This window comes from Neophocaena asiaeorientalis, unplaced genomic scaffold (genome assembly GCF_003031525.2).
Source record: "Neophocaena asiaeorientalis asiaeorientalis breed wild unplaced genomic scaffold, Neophocaena_asiaeorientalis_V1.1 scaffold55, whole genome shotgun sequence".
In the NCBI taxonomy this organism is placed as follows: Eukaryota; Metazoa; Chordata; class Mammalia; order Artiodactyla; family Phocoenidae; genus Neophocaena; species Neophocaena asiaeorientalis.
This window is the reverse complement of record NW_020175684.1, coordinates 7,359,769-7,380,054: the sequence shown is the minus strand read 5'-3', so window position 1 is coordinate 7,380,054 and position 20,286 is coordinate 7,359,769. Positions and strand designations below refer to the sequence as shown.

The 20,286-nt window shown below is 36.1% G+C and overlaps 1 protein-coding gene across 1 annotated transcript in view; it reads right to left on the bottom strand.

Annotated features, from left to right (window-relative positions):
* The window catches only part of GABPA (GA binding protein transcription factor subunit alpha), a 36,159-nt gene that overhangs the window by 7,069 nt on the left and 8,804 nt on the right, over positions 1-20,286 (bottom strand). Inside the window, 7 exon segments of the mRNA XM_024732010.1 lie at positions 2,267-2,459; positions 2,702-2,842; positions 3,780-3,833; positions 7,610-7,804; positions 13,334-13,579; positions 15,664-15,748; positions 17,868-18,012. Of these exon segments, the coding sequence (XP_024587778.1) occupies positions 2,267-2,459; positions 2,702-2,842; positions 3,780-3,833; positions 7,610-7,804; positions 13,334-13,579; positions 15,664-15,748; positions 17,868-18,012 (1,059 nt within the window).

The following is a 20,286-nucleotide window of genomic DNA, read 5'->3' as shown; positions in this document are numbered from 1 at the left end:
GGTACAAGCAATTATTTTAATTCTAGCCACTCCGGGATGTGCACTGTACCATTTTATTGTGGTTTTAAAATACATTTCCCTGGACTTCCCCGGTGGCGCAGTGGTTAAGAATCCGCCTGCCAACGCAGGGGACACGGGTTCAAGCCCTGGTCCGGGAAGATCCCACATGCCACGGAGCAACTAAGCCCATGTGCTGCAACTACTGAGCCCATGTGCACAACTACTGAAGCTTGCACGCCTAGAGCCCGTGCTCCGCAACAAGGGAAGCCACCGCAATGAGAAGCCCGTGTACTGCAACGAAGAGTAGCCCCTGTTCGCCACAACTAGAGAAAGCCCGCGCACAGCAACAAAGACCCAACGCAGCCAATAAATATAAATAAATAAATAAATAAAATACATTTCCCTGATTACTAATGAGGTTGTGTACCACTGCATATGTTCATCGGCCATTTGGACAATCTCTAGTCTAATGTGTCTGCTTAAGTTTCTTGCCCATTTTTCCTAATTTTCCTATGGATTTAAGAGTTCTTTACATATTCCAGGTCAGAGTCTTAGGTCAGATATGTGTGGCTTGACTTTCACCCTCCTAATGATGGTTTCTGATGACCGGAAGTTTTAAATTTAAATGTAGTCCAATTTATTGATCTTTTCCATTATGTTAGTGCTTTTGGCTCTGTTAATGTCTTTCCTCATCTACTGAAGTCAAGTAGGTATTTCTAGATGCCTCCCTATTTTACTTTCACATTTAGAGCTACAAGCGACATAGAATTGATTTTTAGTATGCTATGAGGAAGGGGTCAATATGGATAGTCAACTGTCCCAGCACTACTGATTGAAAAGTAGGTCTTTTCCCCACTGCCATCTTTAAATCAAATGTTCCTATATTCTTGGTTCTATTAGGGCTATCTACTCTAATCCTTGGTCTATTTGTCTATCCTAAGCAAATAGATCACTGTCTTACTGTTGTAGCTTTACAGTGAGTCTCAATATCCTGTAGAGCAAGTCTTCCCACTTTGTTAATTAATCTTCTTCAGGTGTCCTGGTTATTGTGATACCTTATATTCCTATATAAATTTTACAATTATCTTGTCAAGTTCTATGAAAACATTTATTCAGGCGGTTACTGCATTGAAAGTTAGACCAATCTGGGGAGAAGTGACATCTTAACTATTAATTCTAATAATTCATCTGTAATTTTGAGGGGACTTGTATGTACACAATCACATCAACTGTCAAAACTGATTATACAGAAAGGATCTTTAGATAGTTGGCAAAGTGTTTGAGACTGAATAAGTGATAAGTACATTGAAAATAAAGCACTTGTAGTTACTTATGTATGCTAAGGAAAACAAATGGTCATTCTGGAAAAGAAAAATAATCATGGTAAACTATGTAATAGTTATATGCCATGATCCTGTAACAATGAATACTGATCTAATCAACACTTCCACATAATTATATAATTACACTTGGATGAAGGGATGGGAAGGGTATGTGTGTTAATAATGAGAGGTAAATCGTAATCTCTGTGAAATTCACAAACAATGCTCTAGTGAAACATGAAGTAGCAGTAAAAGCATGTTATTTAGGAATACAGAGGTAAACTGCAGAACTGCTTTACCAAATTCACTCTTCCAAAATATAGACATAATTCCTATATATCCTACTTCTCAGATACTTAAGTGCACATACTGAATTTCTATCGCTGTAGTAAGCATAATTTATGACAGTAATTATGTCAAAAACTTTCATACCACTTACGAGAAATTATAAATAATTATTCTACTCCAATTTAACTGATGTAAAGTTTGGATATTCAGATTTTGGCATATTGTGGGGGAAGGAAAAACAGGGAAATGGGTTGACATTTTGCATCTAATTATAAAAATTGACAATATCTACGTATTTGCTAGAATTTACACTCATTCAGTTCACCTATACCAAACGATAGCATCTGTTATGTAAATAACAGAAACCTCAAAGATTAGATATGTTGGTTTTAAACATAGTACATGCTTGTAAATCAGATAAAAACAAATAATCTTAGAATCATCTTTTAAAAAACTCTACGTACCTCAAATTATTACTAAAAATCTTTTTAAGAAGTAATTTTTAACATAAATGTGAAAAATTTTAGTTTTATTTATATAAAGAAAACATTTTATAAACAAGTATTTTAACATCATTACATAACAGTGTTTACACTAGAATAAGAAGCTATTTTTTAGAAAGGTTTGATATTTAAAGAAAACGAATAAATTCTTACCTTAATGCACGACTAAGTTTCTCATAATTCATTGTAGGTTTATTTTTACGTTGTCCCCATTTTTGTGCAACCAGTTCGGGCTGATTTAGCTTAAATTCTCCTTCATCACCAACCCAAGAAATGTAGTCTCGAGCATCCTTGTCAGTAAGAAGTTCTAGCAAAAACTGCCACAGTTGGATTTGGCCATTGTTTCCTAAAAATTGACAAGAATGACAAATATTGACTACAATGCTATGGATTAACAGAGGGCAAAAGACAACACACAGGTCTTCTGGTGCATACCTCAGCCACACTAAAAACACAAACTTTTTTTACAAATGCTGTCTAAGTGTCACCAGAGAAACAGTCCATATTCACATTTTCATACTGTGAAATAAAACGAAATATACATAATTCGACAAATTTTATAAATACCAGATGATAATGCAAAAATACCTGTTCTGTTCCCAGGTGAACTTCTATCTTCTCCTGAAATCCTTGGAGCTCTTTGTACTTTAGCTGCCTTTGCACTACTATTTATAGCTTAAACGGCTGTTGGTGTAGCAGACTGCACTGATGCTGGAATAATTTGCACAGCTGCAAAGCAAGACAAGGAAAAAAAAATTTTTTCTCCTTCCAATACAAACAGTGAAAAAAATTACTGAAAGAAATAAAATGCAATTAGTTTAACTAACACCCGTCTAATTACCTCAGCACAAGTTCAGAGGATAAGGTATGATGTCTGTATTACAGTTTGTGAATCTTAACATAGCGAATAAAAGTTGGTCTCCTTATTTTGGAAAAACTTATTGATGTGATAAATCTAGTGATACATTAAAGTTATTTTTAAAAATCTATTTTTTAAAATATTTGATCATAAAAAATAGTTTATCAAATTTTGGAGAATGTGGACAAATGAGAATTCACGTTCCACCGCTGATAAGAGTACAAACATACCTTCTTTGAGAAAAACTTTGGTCTTACCTAGTAAGGTTGAAAGGGTAGAAACCCCATGATATTACAACCAGAGAATCTCACAAGCATTCTTACAATATTCATTCAATGATGTTCACAAAGTTTTAAAAATAATATACAGCAGTGAAAATAAAATTGAGCTACATGTATCAACATGGGTCTCATAAATGTTAATGTTAAACAAAAAAGCGAGTTACAAAAGGATATGCACAGTATATCACCATTTTTCCCCAAAAGTTCAGACATGTAATCAACAATGCCCTAAAGTGTTTATGGTTACGTAAGTTGGTAAAAACATAAAATATGCATAGAATAATAAACATCAAGTTCAGGATAGTCATTTAAAGTGGGATCTACAACAGGTAAACCTGATATATGAAGTTTTATCTCTTATGGTATACACAGATGTTGGTTATACTTTATTATTTCTTTGTATATCTAAAATACTTCACATGAAATTTAAAAATTAGTTTTTCTTTTCACTACCTTGCAGTACTAAATAAAGAAAACGTTTCTTATTGATAAATGGGCCACATATTATGGGCACATGAATACTCACGTTGATCAATTGTAACTATCTCATTCATCTGTTGTTCTTGGCTTGCCAATACATCTGAAGAACACACATAAAAATTTGTTGTTTTCACTTAAACCAGAAATGCAAACTCCAATCCAGTAAAATTCAAAAAAAAACACAAAAAAACCCCTCCACAACTAAAACAAAAACCAAGCAAACAAAAAAGCAAAACATCAAACAACTGAAACTTATTGGCATAATAACTTAAAAAGATCCTTGATCGTCATTTTACAGGGAAAAGATATTTTTAAGAGAAGTAGCAGAAGGAAAGTTCCAAATTCTTTTCATGTTCAGAAAAGTTATTCAGAGAACCAGGGTTTTCTAAATGTAAATACCTATTCTAAATCTATTTAACTGTTTTATATTAAATAGGAAATCTTAAAGATCAGATCAAAGATGAGAATATACATCACAATGAAATTATTTAGATACACTTTCTTCATCAAAAAGGCTCTTTCTCTTTAAGATGATCTGAGAGTGTCATAATTTACTTAACTAACATCCATTTTTTAATAAAACGGCTTTAACTTTAGAATGCTTCTTCTTAAAGACAGCCAAATTTTCAGTGGAATTGTAGCTGTCCTCAGTGTCACAACTGAACTAAATAATTTAACATGTCTACAAATACAGCTCTCGACATGAGTTACAGTGTAAAAGGTCCTAGTAACCCTTTGGAGAACCATTCATTACTCATCTGTTGCTATTCCCTACTTAAATGCTATTCTTTACCTCTCAGACAAGGGTTACACTTCCCAGTCTATATTCCTTCAGCCTATTTAGTGCCCATCATAGACTGGATGCTTCTCCCTTGAACTGAAATAGCACCTACCAGCAGTCATCTGTGTACTGAGTGAGTCCTGGGGCCTGGTCTCCCAACACAGTTCTACTTAGGATGCCACGCCAGGATCCAACTAAAGACACAGAGCTGGAGAGGACTGGGAAACTAAAAAGAGATCTGAATCCTACTTGTCAGATGGGAGCTTTCTTTGGGGGTCCTGAGTTTGGGAGTTTAAACAATTACATGGAACTAGCCTCAGATCTGGGTTCTGATCTTAGCACTCACTTACTGGCTGTGTGACTGTGGTAAATTATTCAACCAACTTCACCACTGATTTCTTCATATTGAAATGAGATACGCTCACCTACCACTGTACGAGGTGGTTGTAAGGATTAAAGGAAAATATTTTTAAGAAGCACAATGCCTGAAACATAGTTAACTTTTCAGTAAATTGAAGACACTATTCTTTTATCCACATTCCTAGTTCTGAGCCTTCTCCCCAAGAACCACTGTCCCTCTTGAAGAAAAATGCATGCTTTATATTTGTGGTATATTTCCCCTCAGATTTTATAAAAGTAACTTGAAAAGGCAAAGTGCTATTGGAATGAAATTGTTCCATTCGTGACTGTAAATAAACACAGTGCCCTAGACCAAAAAGAGGTGAAAGAGAGTCACCACCACACAGCACAGGCATTACTGATCTGTAAGATCAGCTTCTCAGCCCTGATTTTCAGAGTGGAGTTTGGTTTGTTTCCTGGGGAATTCTCAAGATAACAAGGCAGAACACAGAAAGAGAGGGGCTTTGGAAAGGCTGGTCCAAGACCATACAGGCACTCTAATTATCATATTCCTCTATAGCCCTCAAATCCTGGTCATACATGAAGGAAGCAGAGCCCTAAGGGGCAAAGCTCTGAGCCTATGGAGGCATTTTATGAAGAAACTTTGGACACTAAAGGTATAAGGCAATTCTTTTTTCTAAATAAGACCCTCAGCAAACTGAGAGCTTTGTGCCTTTGGTGGCAGAAGACATATTCATACGAAGAAGGACATCATAGAGCTGGTACTACTGGAACATTTCCTAATTATCTTCCCCATGTATTGTAGGACTTGGATGAAGTTTCACAAGAAGGGAAGCTGCAGGAAGCTGGTGGCTCAGGTGGGAAAACTAACACAAATATGTAAAGATGGACCTCTATCTGTTCAGTACTGTGTCTCCTTGATAGATCATTGAGGAAAAGATAATAAATGCTGGGTTAATAAATGCCTTTCAGAAATATGCTGTAGACTTCACTCTACAGGAGGGGCCAGAGAACTAGACTGTGCCCAAAGGAACCTGTTCTGAGAGGTAAGGCTTGTGAATTATAGAAAGTCTGCCAGAAATAGCCTTACAGCCTTACACACCACCCTATCCATTCCCAGATTCTGAGAATTAGATTCCCAAACCAGATGGGATTTCCTCACCAGGCAAAGAACCACGGCCAGATAAGGAAGGAATTCCCTAAGATACTCATCTAGGCTCTGGGGCTTTGTTACTTTTGAAAACAAAACAATTCCAGAGCAGAGCTCTTCTGAAGAAGACCCATTCTACCACTGACTGCAAGGAGATGGAAAGATACACAAGATTTCTCTGCCCCCTGTACTAGGAAAAGTCTCCGAATGAGCTTTAACATTTGAGAAGCACTGGGAGAACCAGAGAGAAACAACCAAAAAGTGCTGACCTGGGAGACAGAGCGATAACCATGAATTTGAGAAAAACTAAACTGTAGTCTAAACACTGTCCTTGTTCTATTCTCAAGAGTCCCTAGAAGAAAATGTTTCTGTAAACATAACTTACATGTTAAAAACCTGAAACAATTCAGGAATTTACCTTACTTAGCTGAAAAGCTCTGCAGAGAAGAAAACCTGTGAAGCCAAGGATAAACTTTCAACCAGAACATTCAACTTATTTATCTAATAGGAACTGAAACTGGAAATAAACCGTGTAAATATAATGAATGTAATAAGTCTTTTAAATATTTTTCTCCTCCTGATATTTAAGAGAACACAAGAGAGATATTACCAATAAAAACAATGAAGGAAAGCTTCTCTACAGAGCTCATTTCTTATTCAACAGCAGATGAAAACCCTAAGCATTAAATGACTGTGAAAAATCCCTCTACCAGATCTGTCCCCTTACTGGGTACACAGTAAGATGAAATGCTACCAGTTATATTTTCATCCATAACTGTTATAAAACAAAGTCAGAGTGTCCTATTCACACATTCTGAAAACTATTTGGGTTTGGCTAGCATTCCTGATTTATTTAACAGTGTCAGGGAATGGGTTACTGCTAAGATATTTTAACAGTCACTGAAATATAAGATGGATTAAAATTCAAGCAAAATAATTTACATCTATTTGAGCTCTTTTTGTTGGACAGCCATAATCATAATAATAATGTCTGTCAAGCAACATGGTAACACTATAATCTGTGGCTTCCAATTCAAGATGGTGTGTTGCATACTTACACTTCCCCTTTCTCCCTTAAGATTCCATTCAATTAAAAGACATTTTAAAAGATTTAATCCCAATAATGAAGGGAATGCGAGGGAAGCCACCTGTGAACAAATAATCTTAAATTTCTAGAAGATGAGCATAAAGGACAGGACTGACTGATGAAACAGAAGTCAATAACTAGAATATACGAACAGAGCTAAATGCAGGGCATAGACTCTTACTTCAGAACTTGGATTCTAGGGTTAGTCTGCCTGGGTTTGGAGCCTGGCTCTGCCTCACCCTAGGTTCTATAACCTTGTAGGGGCTCTCTAAGCCTCAGATTCGTATCTGAAGAGATAAGGAAAGTAATGATCTGTGGCATTAGTACGGAGATCAAATGAGATAATACATATAAAGCTCTCAGTACAGCCTTACACAATTAATAAATGTTAATTATTATTGCTATTATCAATGAACAATTTAGATGAAAACAAAGTTATAAAGAAATAAAACTAAACTTAAGCTACAATGCAAATAGACAATAATTTCAATTTTATACATTTTCGAAGAAGTTCCAGATGACTCCACAGAATTTCTCCCCGAGGAACCCGCTGAAAAAAATCTTCTTGGTTGAGACTACAGAGTTCTCTTCCGGAAATATTCAGTGTAGTGAGGTCTATATCGGTCATGCTGAATTCCTTCATTACCCAAACCACCCAATGCAGGACTTGGTCTGTGGACCACTGTATGGGATCTAAAGAGAAAAATATTACCATTGGCCTAGTTGCATCTTAGATATTATATAAATTTAGTTAACGTGTAAACACACACACACACAAACACGCAGATAAAATCCAGACAGGTTTCTTTTTTTTACAAGTAAGTGAAGTAAATAAACTCATTATATGAAATAAAAAAGATTCTTATGCTCTATTTTCTCCTTAGCTCCTTTTCAATTTCTTAATCTAAATTTTTGATGGATTCACTTATTTCTACATCAGTTAGTCTGGAATTTTACCAAGAAAAACAAAATGCAAAACTGCTCTCCAGTGGGCCAAATGGAAGAATAAAACACATGATTACCTTGTAGGAAATGGAGTAAATTAAACAAGTTTTTAAATATTATTTTGTAGTAGGGTATGATTTGATGCACTGAAAAAATAAAATTATAAGGGGTTTCTGGGGAGACGTATTCTCCAAAATATGAACATAATCTTTCCTCACTTTTACTTCTTGTAAAAAGCTAATTGTTCCTGCACTTACCCTTATGGTAGCACTTACAATACAACACGCTAATTGCATGTCTACTCAGCTGTCCCCCCTATAAAACCTTGAGGTCTTAAATATAAGGACTGTGTCTTGTAAACCACTGAATCTTCAGAGCTTACCACGGCGTTTTGTGCGTACATTTGTTAAATCTATAAAAGGTGAATCCAAATAGTTTCATTTTCTTCATCATTTTTTACTACTGAATGAATTCACAAATAAAAAAGATGGTCAACATGTGTAAATAGTTCATGATTGTATCCCTGGCACGTAACGGAATTTCTACTCACAGAATTTTAATAAATACTAGCTGAATTAATTTTGGTATAGGTATTTCTGCACGGAGAAGGTAATCTATCCAAATGGTATTGATTATATGCCCCCAAGATGCATGTTATTCAATAAGAAAATAAGTGAGGAAAAATAACACTCAGGTACTTATCAAGAGCCAATTTACAGTAAAAATGAATCAAACATAATACAGGACTGCAAGCCACAGAATTGATTTTTTATTTGATTTTTTTCACAAGGAAGTTAAGGAAGGAAGATTCTAAGAAGATGGCAGCAAAGTTTTAAAATTTCTCTGAATGCACACATAAAACAAAACAAAACCCACCACTAAAAGCAACTAGAGAGCAAAACCAAAAATCCATGGACATTTACAATTAAACCAGGTGACATGATATCCCCATGGAACCCAAAATACATGCAGGTGAAGACAAAGCAGTAACAGTCACAAGAGCTGTATGGTATCAGCATCTGTGCAGGAGAAAGCAGAGGGAAGCAAAGGAACATCTCACTCTCCATCCCGAGCATGCGAAAAACTGAACAAAGCCAGGAAGTATTCTTTGAAAGCACAGTTTTGCCCAACCCAATAGCAGAGGAATACAAAGGCCCATGGTCAGCTTTAAAGGGGATGGAGCAGTGAAGCACCTGTGAAATCTTCAAACTAAGCCAAGGATCACTTCCAGAGGAGAAGACCACAATAAAGAGAAACCGGTGGGAGTGGAACTGAAATTGAGTAGCATCGAAACACGAAGGAAAGGGAGAGAGGAGGTCCAGATAAAAGTGAAGTCAAGGAACTGACAGGAACTGAGAAAGCAAGAGGCTCTATTTTTTAATACTACTCCAAAACAACAAACAGAAGGAGCTCTGGAAAGTTAGAAAAGCTATCCTGAAACACACTTCAAAGTTCAAGTAAGCACATTTTATGTAAACATGAACAAAAAAGTATCAGGATCAAAAAGTTAGAGGAGGGGCTTCGCTGGTGGCGTGGTGGTTGGGAGTCCGCCTGCTGATGCAGGGGACACGGGTTCGTGCCCCAGTCTGGGAAGATCCCACATGCCGCGGAGCGGCTGGGCCCGTGAGCCATGGCCGCTGAGCCTGCGCGTCCGGAGTCTGTGCTCCACAACAGGAGAGGCCACAGCAGTGAGAGGCCCGTGTACCGCAAAAAAAAAAATAAATAAAATGTTAGGGGAAAATAGTCCCCCTTGTTTTCTTAAATAATATCAGGTCTTCTAGTTTAACATAACTAATTGCCATGCATGTTCTCCCTGCCTCTTTTCTCTAAGTCCTTAGTAAAATGACTCTAAAGAAACTTCTGAAAGATGTAAACTCACAGGAACATGAGTGGGAAAGGACAGAAATGGAAGCATCTCCCCACCACGTAGGCACCAGGAACACTTTAGACCGGTCTACAAACCGAAGAGTGAGACCCTATCCACCCACTCCACTTCCCTTTCCACTTCCAGAATGCAACATTTACACACACACATCAACCCTAAATCCTCACCCCAACCTTCTACTCCTGACAGGTGTTTGGCCAATTTTCCAGAGAAGTTGGGAGACCCAGGAAAAAGATTTATACATGCTGACACTTGAAAATCTTTTAATAAAATGACCAACACCCCATTTCACTAGCATAGTCAACAAACTCCTTCCAGACTTCAAACTAATTAGCTTTAAAGTTATTCACTCTTAAATATGAACAGATGGTCAAAAATAATCAGATATTTGAGAGACGAAAAGGAAACCACTAGATGACCAAAAATAAACAGAAAAACAGAACCCAGAGGAAGCAGAAATAATGCAATAACAAATTGCAAACATCAAAAAAAGTAATAATAAACCTCTACTTCACTGTAATCAACATAGAGAGGAGAGAAAACATGATATCTGTAATGTAAGATCAGAATGCTATGGAAAGGTAACAACCAAAATAAATAGCCCTTGTAAATTGAAACTGAAAATCAGATTGCAATATAAAGAAAAGAAAGGGACTTCCTTGGTGGTGCAGTGGTTAAGAATCCTCCTGCCAATGCAGGGGACACAGGTTCGAGCCCTGGTCCGAGAAGACCCCACATGCTGCGGAGCAACTAAGCCCGTGCGCCACAATTATTGAGCCCGTGAGCCACAACTACTGAGCCTGTGTGCCACAACTAATTGAAACCCACGTGCCTAGAGCCTGTGCTCCGCCAACAAGAGAAGCCACTGCAATGAGAAGCCCGCGCACCGCAACGAAGAATGGCCCCTACTTGCCGCAACTAGAGAAAAGCCCGCGCTCAGCAACGAAGACCCAATGCAGCCATAAATAAATAAACAATATATAATTAAAAAAAAAAAAGACAAGAAAATTTGGCAGAAAGTAGTACAAATAGATATGAAGATGAAAAATAAGGAAGAAAAAAGATGTAGAGTATCAACCCAGGAGATTTGATAGGAGTTCTAGAAAAAGAACAGAGAAACACAGAAGGTTATTATCAAAATAATAATGAAGGAAAACTCCCCAGTACTGAAGGCAGAAATTGTGTAGATCAGCACTGTCCAACATAATGCAGGCCACTATATAACTTTAAAATTTTCTAATGGCTACATTAAAAAGGTAAAGAAACAGATGAAATTCTTTTTGATAATAATTTCACTTAATACATCCAAATGTTTTCATTTCAACATGTAATCTAGGTAAAAAATTTATAAGATTTTACATTCTTTTCCTTTTGTACTGGGTGTTTTACTCTTACAGCATATCTCAATTCAGACCAGGCATATTTCAAGTGCTCACATGGGACTGGTGACCACGGCACTGGGCAGCACAGGGCCAGACTGAGATGCTACACAGAAAACCCGAAATTGACAGCAAATGAAAAGATCCACACTGCCACTAGACTTGGTCTTAACAGCTTTCTTATTCTTTGAGGAATGGCTTAGGTCTCATCCTTCAAACTGGACTCTTTTATCTTGTTATGAATAACTCCTATCCTTGCTTCTTTAATCTTTCCTTCTGCCACTAGTTCCACACCATTTATCTACAAATACACTCAGGTCACCACCAACTCTTGAACTTTCAATATTATTTATTTATTACCCCAGCATTCTTCCCACCTGCCCCCCCCAATTAATACTCAATTTTCTCCATTTCTACAATGTTTATTTAGTTCTTATAATTCACCTTTGTCGCTCCAATTCAGCAGCTGCTTTTATCAAAATCTACCAATGAGCCTCTAATGACCAAATGTAATAGATATTACTCAGTCAGCATTCTTTGACTTTCTCAGCAGTGTCGAGACTTGTGACCATCTAAAACTCTTCCCCAATTTCATCAGCACTATATACAGTTCTTATTTTCCTTCTATCTGTTAAGCTTTCCATGTCTCCCCCACTTCCTGTTCCTCAACCCTAAATGTTGACAAGGTCCAGCATTATGTTCTCTTCCATTTTATCTCTCTCCGTCAGAGACTGCATCTACTTGTATGACTTTAACAAATGTGACTGAGTCCCAGATAACATCTTTATCTCCAGTCCAAATTTTGTGCACCTGAAACTACTTTCTGGTGACCTCCAGTTGCATTTGTACTATTACTTGAAAATCAAGTACAATCAACACTTTTCCTTGAAAAATCTTTTCAATACCAGACTTTCCTACCTTCCCCATTAAGGTTTAGAAGGCATGGACTATCTTTCCTGTGCACTACTGAAAGCCCAGAATTTAACATGGTGTCTGGCTCAGGAAATATGTAATGAAGATGTAACCAATTCTTATATTATTATTGCCTAGTCACCCAAGCTTGAGAAGTTAGATCAATACTTGAATCTCCCCTCTCTACCCTCACACAATCCATCAATCAGTTGCTCAGTCCCATCATTATTTTGATTCATCTCCTCCTTTCTGCTCCCACAGAAATCATCTGGTCTAGGCTAACCTAAATATTATCACCTAGTCACACCCAAACTACCTGCTCCAACTTATGCCATATAGCACTGCCACATTCATTTTCAACTGTCACTTCCATCAATCAAAAACAGTTCTACAGGGCTTCCCTGGTGGCGCAGTGGTTGAGAGTCCGCCTGCCGATGCAGGGGACACGGATTCGTGCCCCGGTCCGGGAAGATCCCACATGCCGCGGAGTGGCTGGGCCCATGAGCCATGGCCGCTGAACATGTGCGTCCGGAGCCTGTGCTCCGCAACGGGGGAGGCCACGACAGTGAGAGGCCCGTGTACCGCAAAAAAAACCCCCCAAAAAACAAAACAGTTCTACAATGCTACAGAATAGCTCCTTACCCAATGCATCTTCTCACTACTCACACTTCTCAGCTTTGCACAAACATTTCCTGTCGGCAATGTCTAGCAGTTTCCTTGTCTATAATAAACTCTTTCCCAATTTTCTCCCAGACCACTATGATCCTTTTGAGATTCTAAGAGTATGTTTCTTTATACCAGTTATTGACAGCTTAAAAACATGTTACGTTTACAGCAATTATCTTTTTTCATTTATCTTCTCTCTCATCAACTACATTGTGAATGCCCTAAGGGCAGATTTTTTTCTTTGTATCTTTGTATTCCCAGCACCATCATATGTTACAGTCCAAAAAAAACAAAAACAAAAACAAAAACAAAGAAAATCAATATATTTCCTAAAAATTCTACATTTAAGATAGATAATCTACTCACCCTACTGTCTTTCATGTCAAGCTTAATTCTTATTATTCTACCTAACATAATTATTATGCATTTTATTACCATAGGGTATCCCAAGACGTTCTTGCTCTTTCCTATAACCTTCCAGAGCAGCAGCCCATCTCGTCACTTGTTCTGAGGTTTCATCTGAAATGGTTGTAATGTGTTTTGTGCCATCAAGAGTTATCACTTGAGCTTCCTCAACAAGATGTGCTTCTGCTTCGGCATGGTGGGCATCTGGATCAATAACTACTTCAACTGTTTCCGCAGGTTTAACAATTTCCAGGATGTTTAGCTTTGGTTCAATTCCTTACCAGTGATTAAAAAGAAAACAAGTATATCTAAGTGAAAACACGAAAGTCTCTAACAAATAAAAATTTAGTTTATATGTTCTCAAATGGTAGAGCAAGGCTCCATTTTAAATATTTTTAGCATTATGTCTAGAGAATTTAAACAGATTTCTATTAAATGAGAAAAACAACAATTCAGCAGAACTTTGATAGATTAGATAACAGTATTGTACCAATATTAATTTCCTCATTTTGATAACTGAACTGTGGTCATGCAAAAGAGTTTCTTGTTTTCGGAAAACACACTAATGTATTTAGAGATAGGAAGGAATAATGTCTACATCTCATTCTTAACCAGGTCAAAAAAATAATGTGGGGATGAGGGAGAGAGAGAATAAAGCAAACATAGTAAAAGTTAACATTTGGGGAATCTGGGTGAAGGATATCCAGGAATTCTTTTACTACACTTACAACTCTTCTGTAAGTCTAAAATAATTTAAGAATACCACCACCACCATGCATATATACACACACACATGCATGCACGCACACACACCCCCCACCTACAAACATTAGGAAAAAAAGTACCACTATGGAATAGAAAATTAAAACTACACTATGGAGAGTATAAATGAATAGCTACTTATCCTGAGAAGTTGAAAAAATTAAAATTATTTACTGACTCCTTTTCTTTTTAGAAGACAAAGTACATGTATTAAAAATGAACAGACATTAAGCTTGTTACATTAAATTCACATCATTAAATTCTGATTTTCATTTTCAATTGAATGAAGAAAAACCCAAATACTTAAGATATTCAAAATAGAATAAACTAGCCCTTTATGAAATAATCTCAGATACTTATATTAAAATAACAGCTGTAAAAAACTATCATACTACTTAACAGCTACTGTTTGCTCACTGATTCAGTTACAATCTATATCAAAAATTTAATCAAAGTGTATTTGCAAGAAAAAACAAAACTCAATTTCAATATTCTGAAGTTCAATCAGGAAAATCATTATTACAAGAAAATATACAGCTATCATTCATCAGGTAGTGTAAACAGAAGTCAGTTCTTTCAAGGATACGTGAGGAAACAAATTATAATTTTTGAAGAAGATTTTTCCTAAAAATTATCCCCAAATCCTCCATTCAAATTGCATCAAGTCAACTCTTCTTAAACACACCTATACTGAGAGGTCACTAACCTTTTAAAGATAAAAAACAAAGATTGATTTTCTTTCCTATTCCCAACAATAGTAAATCCTGGGGAAATTAAGGATCATAAGTAGGTAGTTACCATTTTCATAATGTGAAGAAAACTTTGGTTTGTGAAATATAATTGTAAGCAATACAATATGTTCAGAGATGAAAATTAGTCTAAAACTCTGCTTAGAAATCCCAAAAAGCCACATTTAAAAAAACTAAAATTCAACCCACCAAAAATGGTTTCCTAATTTTCTAACTTGTGTATTTACACAGATTAGTAAGATACTGTGATGGATATGGCTGACTGGGTCACATCACATCCTTTGCAAATTCCTCTCTCTGTGCTAAACTGCAGAGACTATACATGTCCTTGCAGCTACGGTTGCAGATGTGATTTATGTTCTAGAATCACTGCCATGAGCGTTCTATTTGGAGATGAGTTAAGAGGGGACAAGCAAGCACACAGCATCCATTTTTTGGCTAATGTGAATCACTGAAAAGGCAGCATGGTTCCAAATCGACAGCTATAGTTGTGGCTTTCAGATTTGGCATTTTCCAGATCCCGGCAGAGCAGCAGCTTCCTTGGCAGTCCAGTTCTACAGCGTGGCTGAGGCATTCTTAGAAAGTCGACTAGAACTTGTTCTTTCAGCCCTCCCTGTGATCCTGTTATTTACTACCCTGTAATATACCCTTTCCTGATTAAAGTAGGTAGAATGTGTTATACTATCTGCTTCATCCTGACAGATAAAACAATTAAATCAAAAGCATGAATATTTGGCTATAACATCACATTAACTAATTTAGACAACCATCTAAAACTTATAAAATTGAGTTCCCATATTAGAAAAACATGAGCTAAACTTTTAAGTAACAACATTAAAAGTAACTTACCTTGGTAAGAAATTACCTGTACACTAAGCTGTACAGTTCCATCTGTCTTTACTCCTTGGTCAAATAAACTTCGTTCTGGATCCAGCTAAACATGGATAAAATGATTAAGATTATTTTAGCTCAGTCATCTTGTTTAATATAAATGGATGTGCCAAACAGGACTTAATTACTGAGGCATACTAATTAAGTTACAGAACACGTTTAATTATTCAAGTTGTCCTATCATTTAATTCTTTGCCAAAACTGAAAATAACTTAACCACTGTGGTAGCAATTAAGGACAACACAAACGACAGGATTTATTGTAAGTGGTGGTTTTCTCTAGCTCTGGAGTCTAGTTTAGAATTTTAAATAATGCCAAAGGCAATTATTTTTTCTGTATAAGTATTTAAAGTAGAAGATAATGCTATTTATCTGCCATGAATAAGCAAGGGTGTTTTATTAGTGGGGACAATTTATATAAATTTATTTAGTTAATTCTTGCCATATCTCCCTTGTAACCAATGATACACATTTAAGATCAGGGTTAACTCTAAATTTCTGATCATAAAGTTAATGAAGTTAAAGGACTTATAACCTTACTACTTGACCTAGCTATGAATATCTTTAATCATAATTCTGTATCCTTTCAGTATCTTTCAGTATCAGTGCTTTTGAATACATTTCACACAAATGGCAAAAAGTAATTCTGACTTCTAGACATTTTGTCATCCATTTATAAACAGGCTTCTGTTGTAATTATTTTGAATAATGTGTATCTCTGTGTCTGCATATCATACAGCTGGAGGTACAAAGATCCTCCCACTCTCATTCCCAAGAATTCAGCCAATACTGTAGTCATGGTACAAACATATTTTCTAATATTAAAAACATCATACACATAAAGCCTAAAATCTTAAGTGACTATGCATTTAACTTAAACAGAGACAAGACAAACTTTGTAACCCTACACTTGGACAGGTCAAACGTGGCAGCATCACTCCTTAAGACAAGAGTCTCTGCCTGACATTTTGTTAAAAATTCTCCTCATAGCAAGATTTCTCCCCTCTCCAGTAGACACTGGTATTATCTACTAGAAGCTAAAGCCTGTGTAACTCTGAAGAGGGCTCTCAGGTACTGGACACTCTAGCTAGTTCAGTTAAGAGCTGGCACAAGGACAAAACTCAAGCATGATATTTGATCTCAGGTCATATTCCTTAGAGAAGTGCAACTCAACTGTTGTTCATCAGCTCTGAAGTCAGCACTCATCTGAAAATACAAAAGCATTACCACAAGCAGCAAGCATTCTGACTCCAACTGTATATTTGCATTAATTGACATGGAGAACAGAAGTTACTATCCTCAGATCCTTTTTGAGGAGGAGAAGGGGGAGGGGGACAGGAAGAAATCCAAAATGTCCTAGATGCAAGCCCAGCTCTGAATTCTATGATACTATAAATTATGCATATTTCCATTTATTCTACGAATATATATTGAGATCCTATGATAGGTTGGGTACTTTGCAGGTGTTACTTTCGTTTTGGTTAGGTCAGGTATTGTAAGAGCAGCAACAAATATCAGAGCTAAAAAACAAGTAAGAGATTGAGTCCAGATTGAGTCCCTTAATTTTACATATGAGAAAAAAACAGGTCAAGTCCAGTGACAATGAATTATTCAATAAAAACTTTATTAAAAAGTCAGCCTCAAACAAGTGAAGAGTTTTAGAGTCACACAGGCCTGGGTTCACATTCCAATGTATCCCTTTGTAGCTTATCCAAAATTTACTGCTGGAGCAAATAAAGATGGAAGGGAATATAAAATCATTTGGTCAAACTATCTCTAAAAGATGAGGAAACTGATGCACAGAGAAGTTAAAAGTTAGAAACAGGGTGTGAGGACACACTTCTTCAGCTTCCAAGGTCAATGTGTTTCTCACTACTCTACGTTTTAAGCTCTGATTAAAATGTATTTAAACTTCTAATTTTATATTTGTCAAAGTAAAAAAAAGAATGTTTGATTTATTACTCAATCTTTTAAAAATAATTTTAAGTGGAGGAAATTTTTCTGAAAGAATTCTTTTTACTTCTAAATGCTTACATTTTATAATAATATAGGTCAAATGGAGAAAAAGGTCACAGCTAGAGAGAAAAGGCCAACAACAACAACAAAACATTTCTAATGCAGATATAAATGCTGAAATACAAATCTCAAAAAAGAAAAAAATACCTGGATATCTTGCAGGCAAATTTCATGAGCATCCAAAGAACACTGCAGTCTTGGTTCTAGTAGTTTCTTTAAATTGCCTATTGGCTCATTGATGTCTATGGCCTGGCTTACACATTCAGCTGGAGTGTAGGTTTGTTCAACAATGCTAAAGAATACAATGTTAAAGGATCCAGTGTTAAAGAATATAATGGTTAACAATTACATTCTTACCCTGGATATTAATGCAATGATATGGTGAAAACAAAATTCAACACCAAAACACATTTCTGGCCTTTGAAACTCTTTTCTGCACAGACACCTTTCACAGTGGTAGGCTCATCACCAGCTAGTGTTGCCAAGCTTAATACTGAATCACATCACACAGAGAAACGCTAGCTTGAAATTTAAGGCACCTTTTCAAATACACCATATTATATACATACATATGTATGCATGTGTGTATACACATACAAATATTGCATATACAATATTTAAGGAGAAACGTTTGCATTTATATTATATTTCCAAGTTATTTTGAAGAATTTTAGGCTCAGAAAGGAATATATAAAGCCTCTTCAAAACTTGTATGCCATCTCTACTAGTCAATTTCTCTTTCCAAGATTAATAGAATTTAATAATGTAAATTATAAGACATGAATATATAAGTTATCAAAAATATTTTCATTTAATCTAATCTGAAAACTACTTGTTATAATCAGTCTAGATCCACCTTAAAAAATTATAATTTTCCTTTAAAACTCTCTAAGGGCTCTTTTGCATTATTATTTCATACTTTGAATTCTACAAAGTTCCTTGAGGTAAAATCTCTGGTACGTAATTCTGCGTATCTTTTGTGAATCCTTATTTGAGGCCAAACAGAAAATAGGCACCAATTAGTATTTGCTGAATTGATAAACCTAGAATTCAATCAAGTTTCATGACATGTTTAATTTATATATGGTTTAAATCTCATTTGCAGTTGTCAAAAACAGTATGTATTTAAAATTTGTCAAGTTCCATTTTCACATAAATTCCAAGTATAATGCAATATACACATGATATTCACTGAACGTATTCAGCCTAAATTCCTAAAACTTTTAAAATTTATAAAAGAGAATAGTCATGACTGAAAAAAACAAGATTATTTTAAAATAATAGTAAACATATTCTTATTATTACTATTTGTTAAGGTAAAATAATTGGGTCTTTTGGCTAAGAGTATTTTTACTAATTCTTCAGCTATAGCAGAGTGGGCTATATTTTTCTTCTTTTCATAACAATAATCTTTAAAATGTCACTTTAACACAGATTTTTAAAGACCTATTTTACATGAGCTCAACATTTAAAACATTTTTTAATATTCTGTTGCCACCATTTAAACCTTGGGAGATCCATATAAAAAACCTGATTACCAATTTCCCTTGAAAAAGTGTGGATGATCTCACATCACTGGACCTAAATTTCTGCATAGCAATCTGCTACAACTAGACAGCTAGCTGTAACTGCTTCCTTTACATAGCTACTCCCCAGGTCAACAGTAACTATCAACCACAGTAACTACCAATATCTTACATGAGACATCAGCAAAGGTTTTCTGTAAGGGGTCAAACAGTAAAAACTTCAGACTTTGTGGACCATTGTATGTATGTATATATAAAAATAAATATGTGCATGTCAGTCTCCAAGGTAGCCCAAATGATTCTTACCTCCTAATATTCACATCTTTTCATAGTTCCCTCCCGAATTGTACCAAGGTTGGACTGTGTGACCAAAGGACTAAGGACTAAGAGTGATATGTGTACTGCTTCTTAGATTAGGTTATTTAAAAATAAGACACTGTGGCGAAGGCTCTCTCTCAGACCATCTGCTTTAGGGAAAGCCAGCCGCCATGTCATGAGCAGCCCCGCATGGAAAGAAGCCCATGTGGTGAGGAAGCGAATGGTCCTGTCACCAGTCTTATGAGTGATCTCAGAAACAGATATGCCAGCCTCAGTCACCTCTTCAGATGACTGTGGCCCAGACGAACAGCTTCACTGCAAGCTCACAAAGTACCCTGAGCCAAAGCCATCCAGCTAAACTGTCCCCAGGTTCCGGATTCTGAGAAACTTCGTGCGATAATAACAGGTGCTTTAAGCTGCAAAGTTCTGGGGTAATGTGCTACATAAATAAATAAATAAATGTATGTATGTATGTATACACACAAAACCTAAACATTTATATGTGCACATGTATGAAAATTAAGAAAGACATGCAGCCTATTGTTTCTTCCGTTGGAGAAAATAGCATAATCGAACATGTTGAAAAGCTCCATTAAAAATTTAAGGTTTCCCAGGCAGTCATGTCAAGGTATTTTAGACCTTTTGTGTCAGGAAAATGTTTCTGTGCCAGGGCATGGTGGAAGAGGACAGGATGGAGGACACTAAACTGGGGTTTCTCTTTT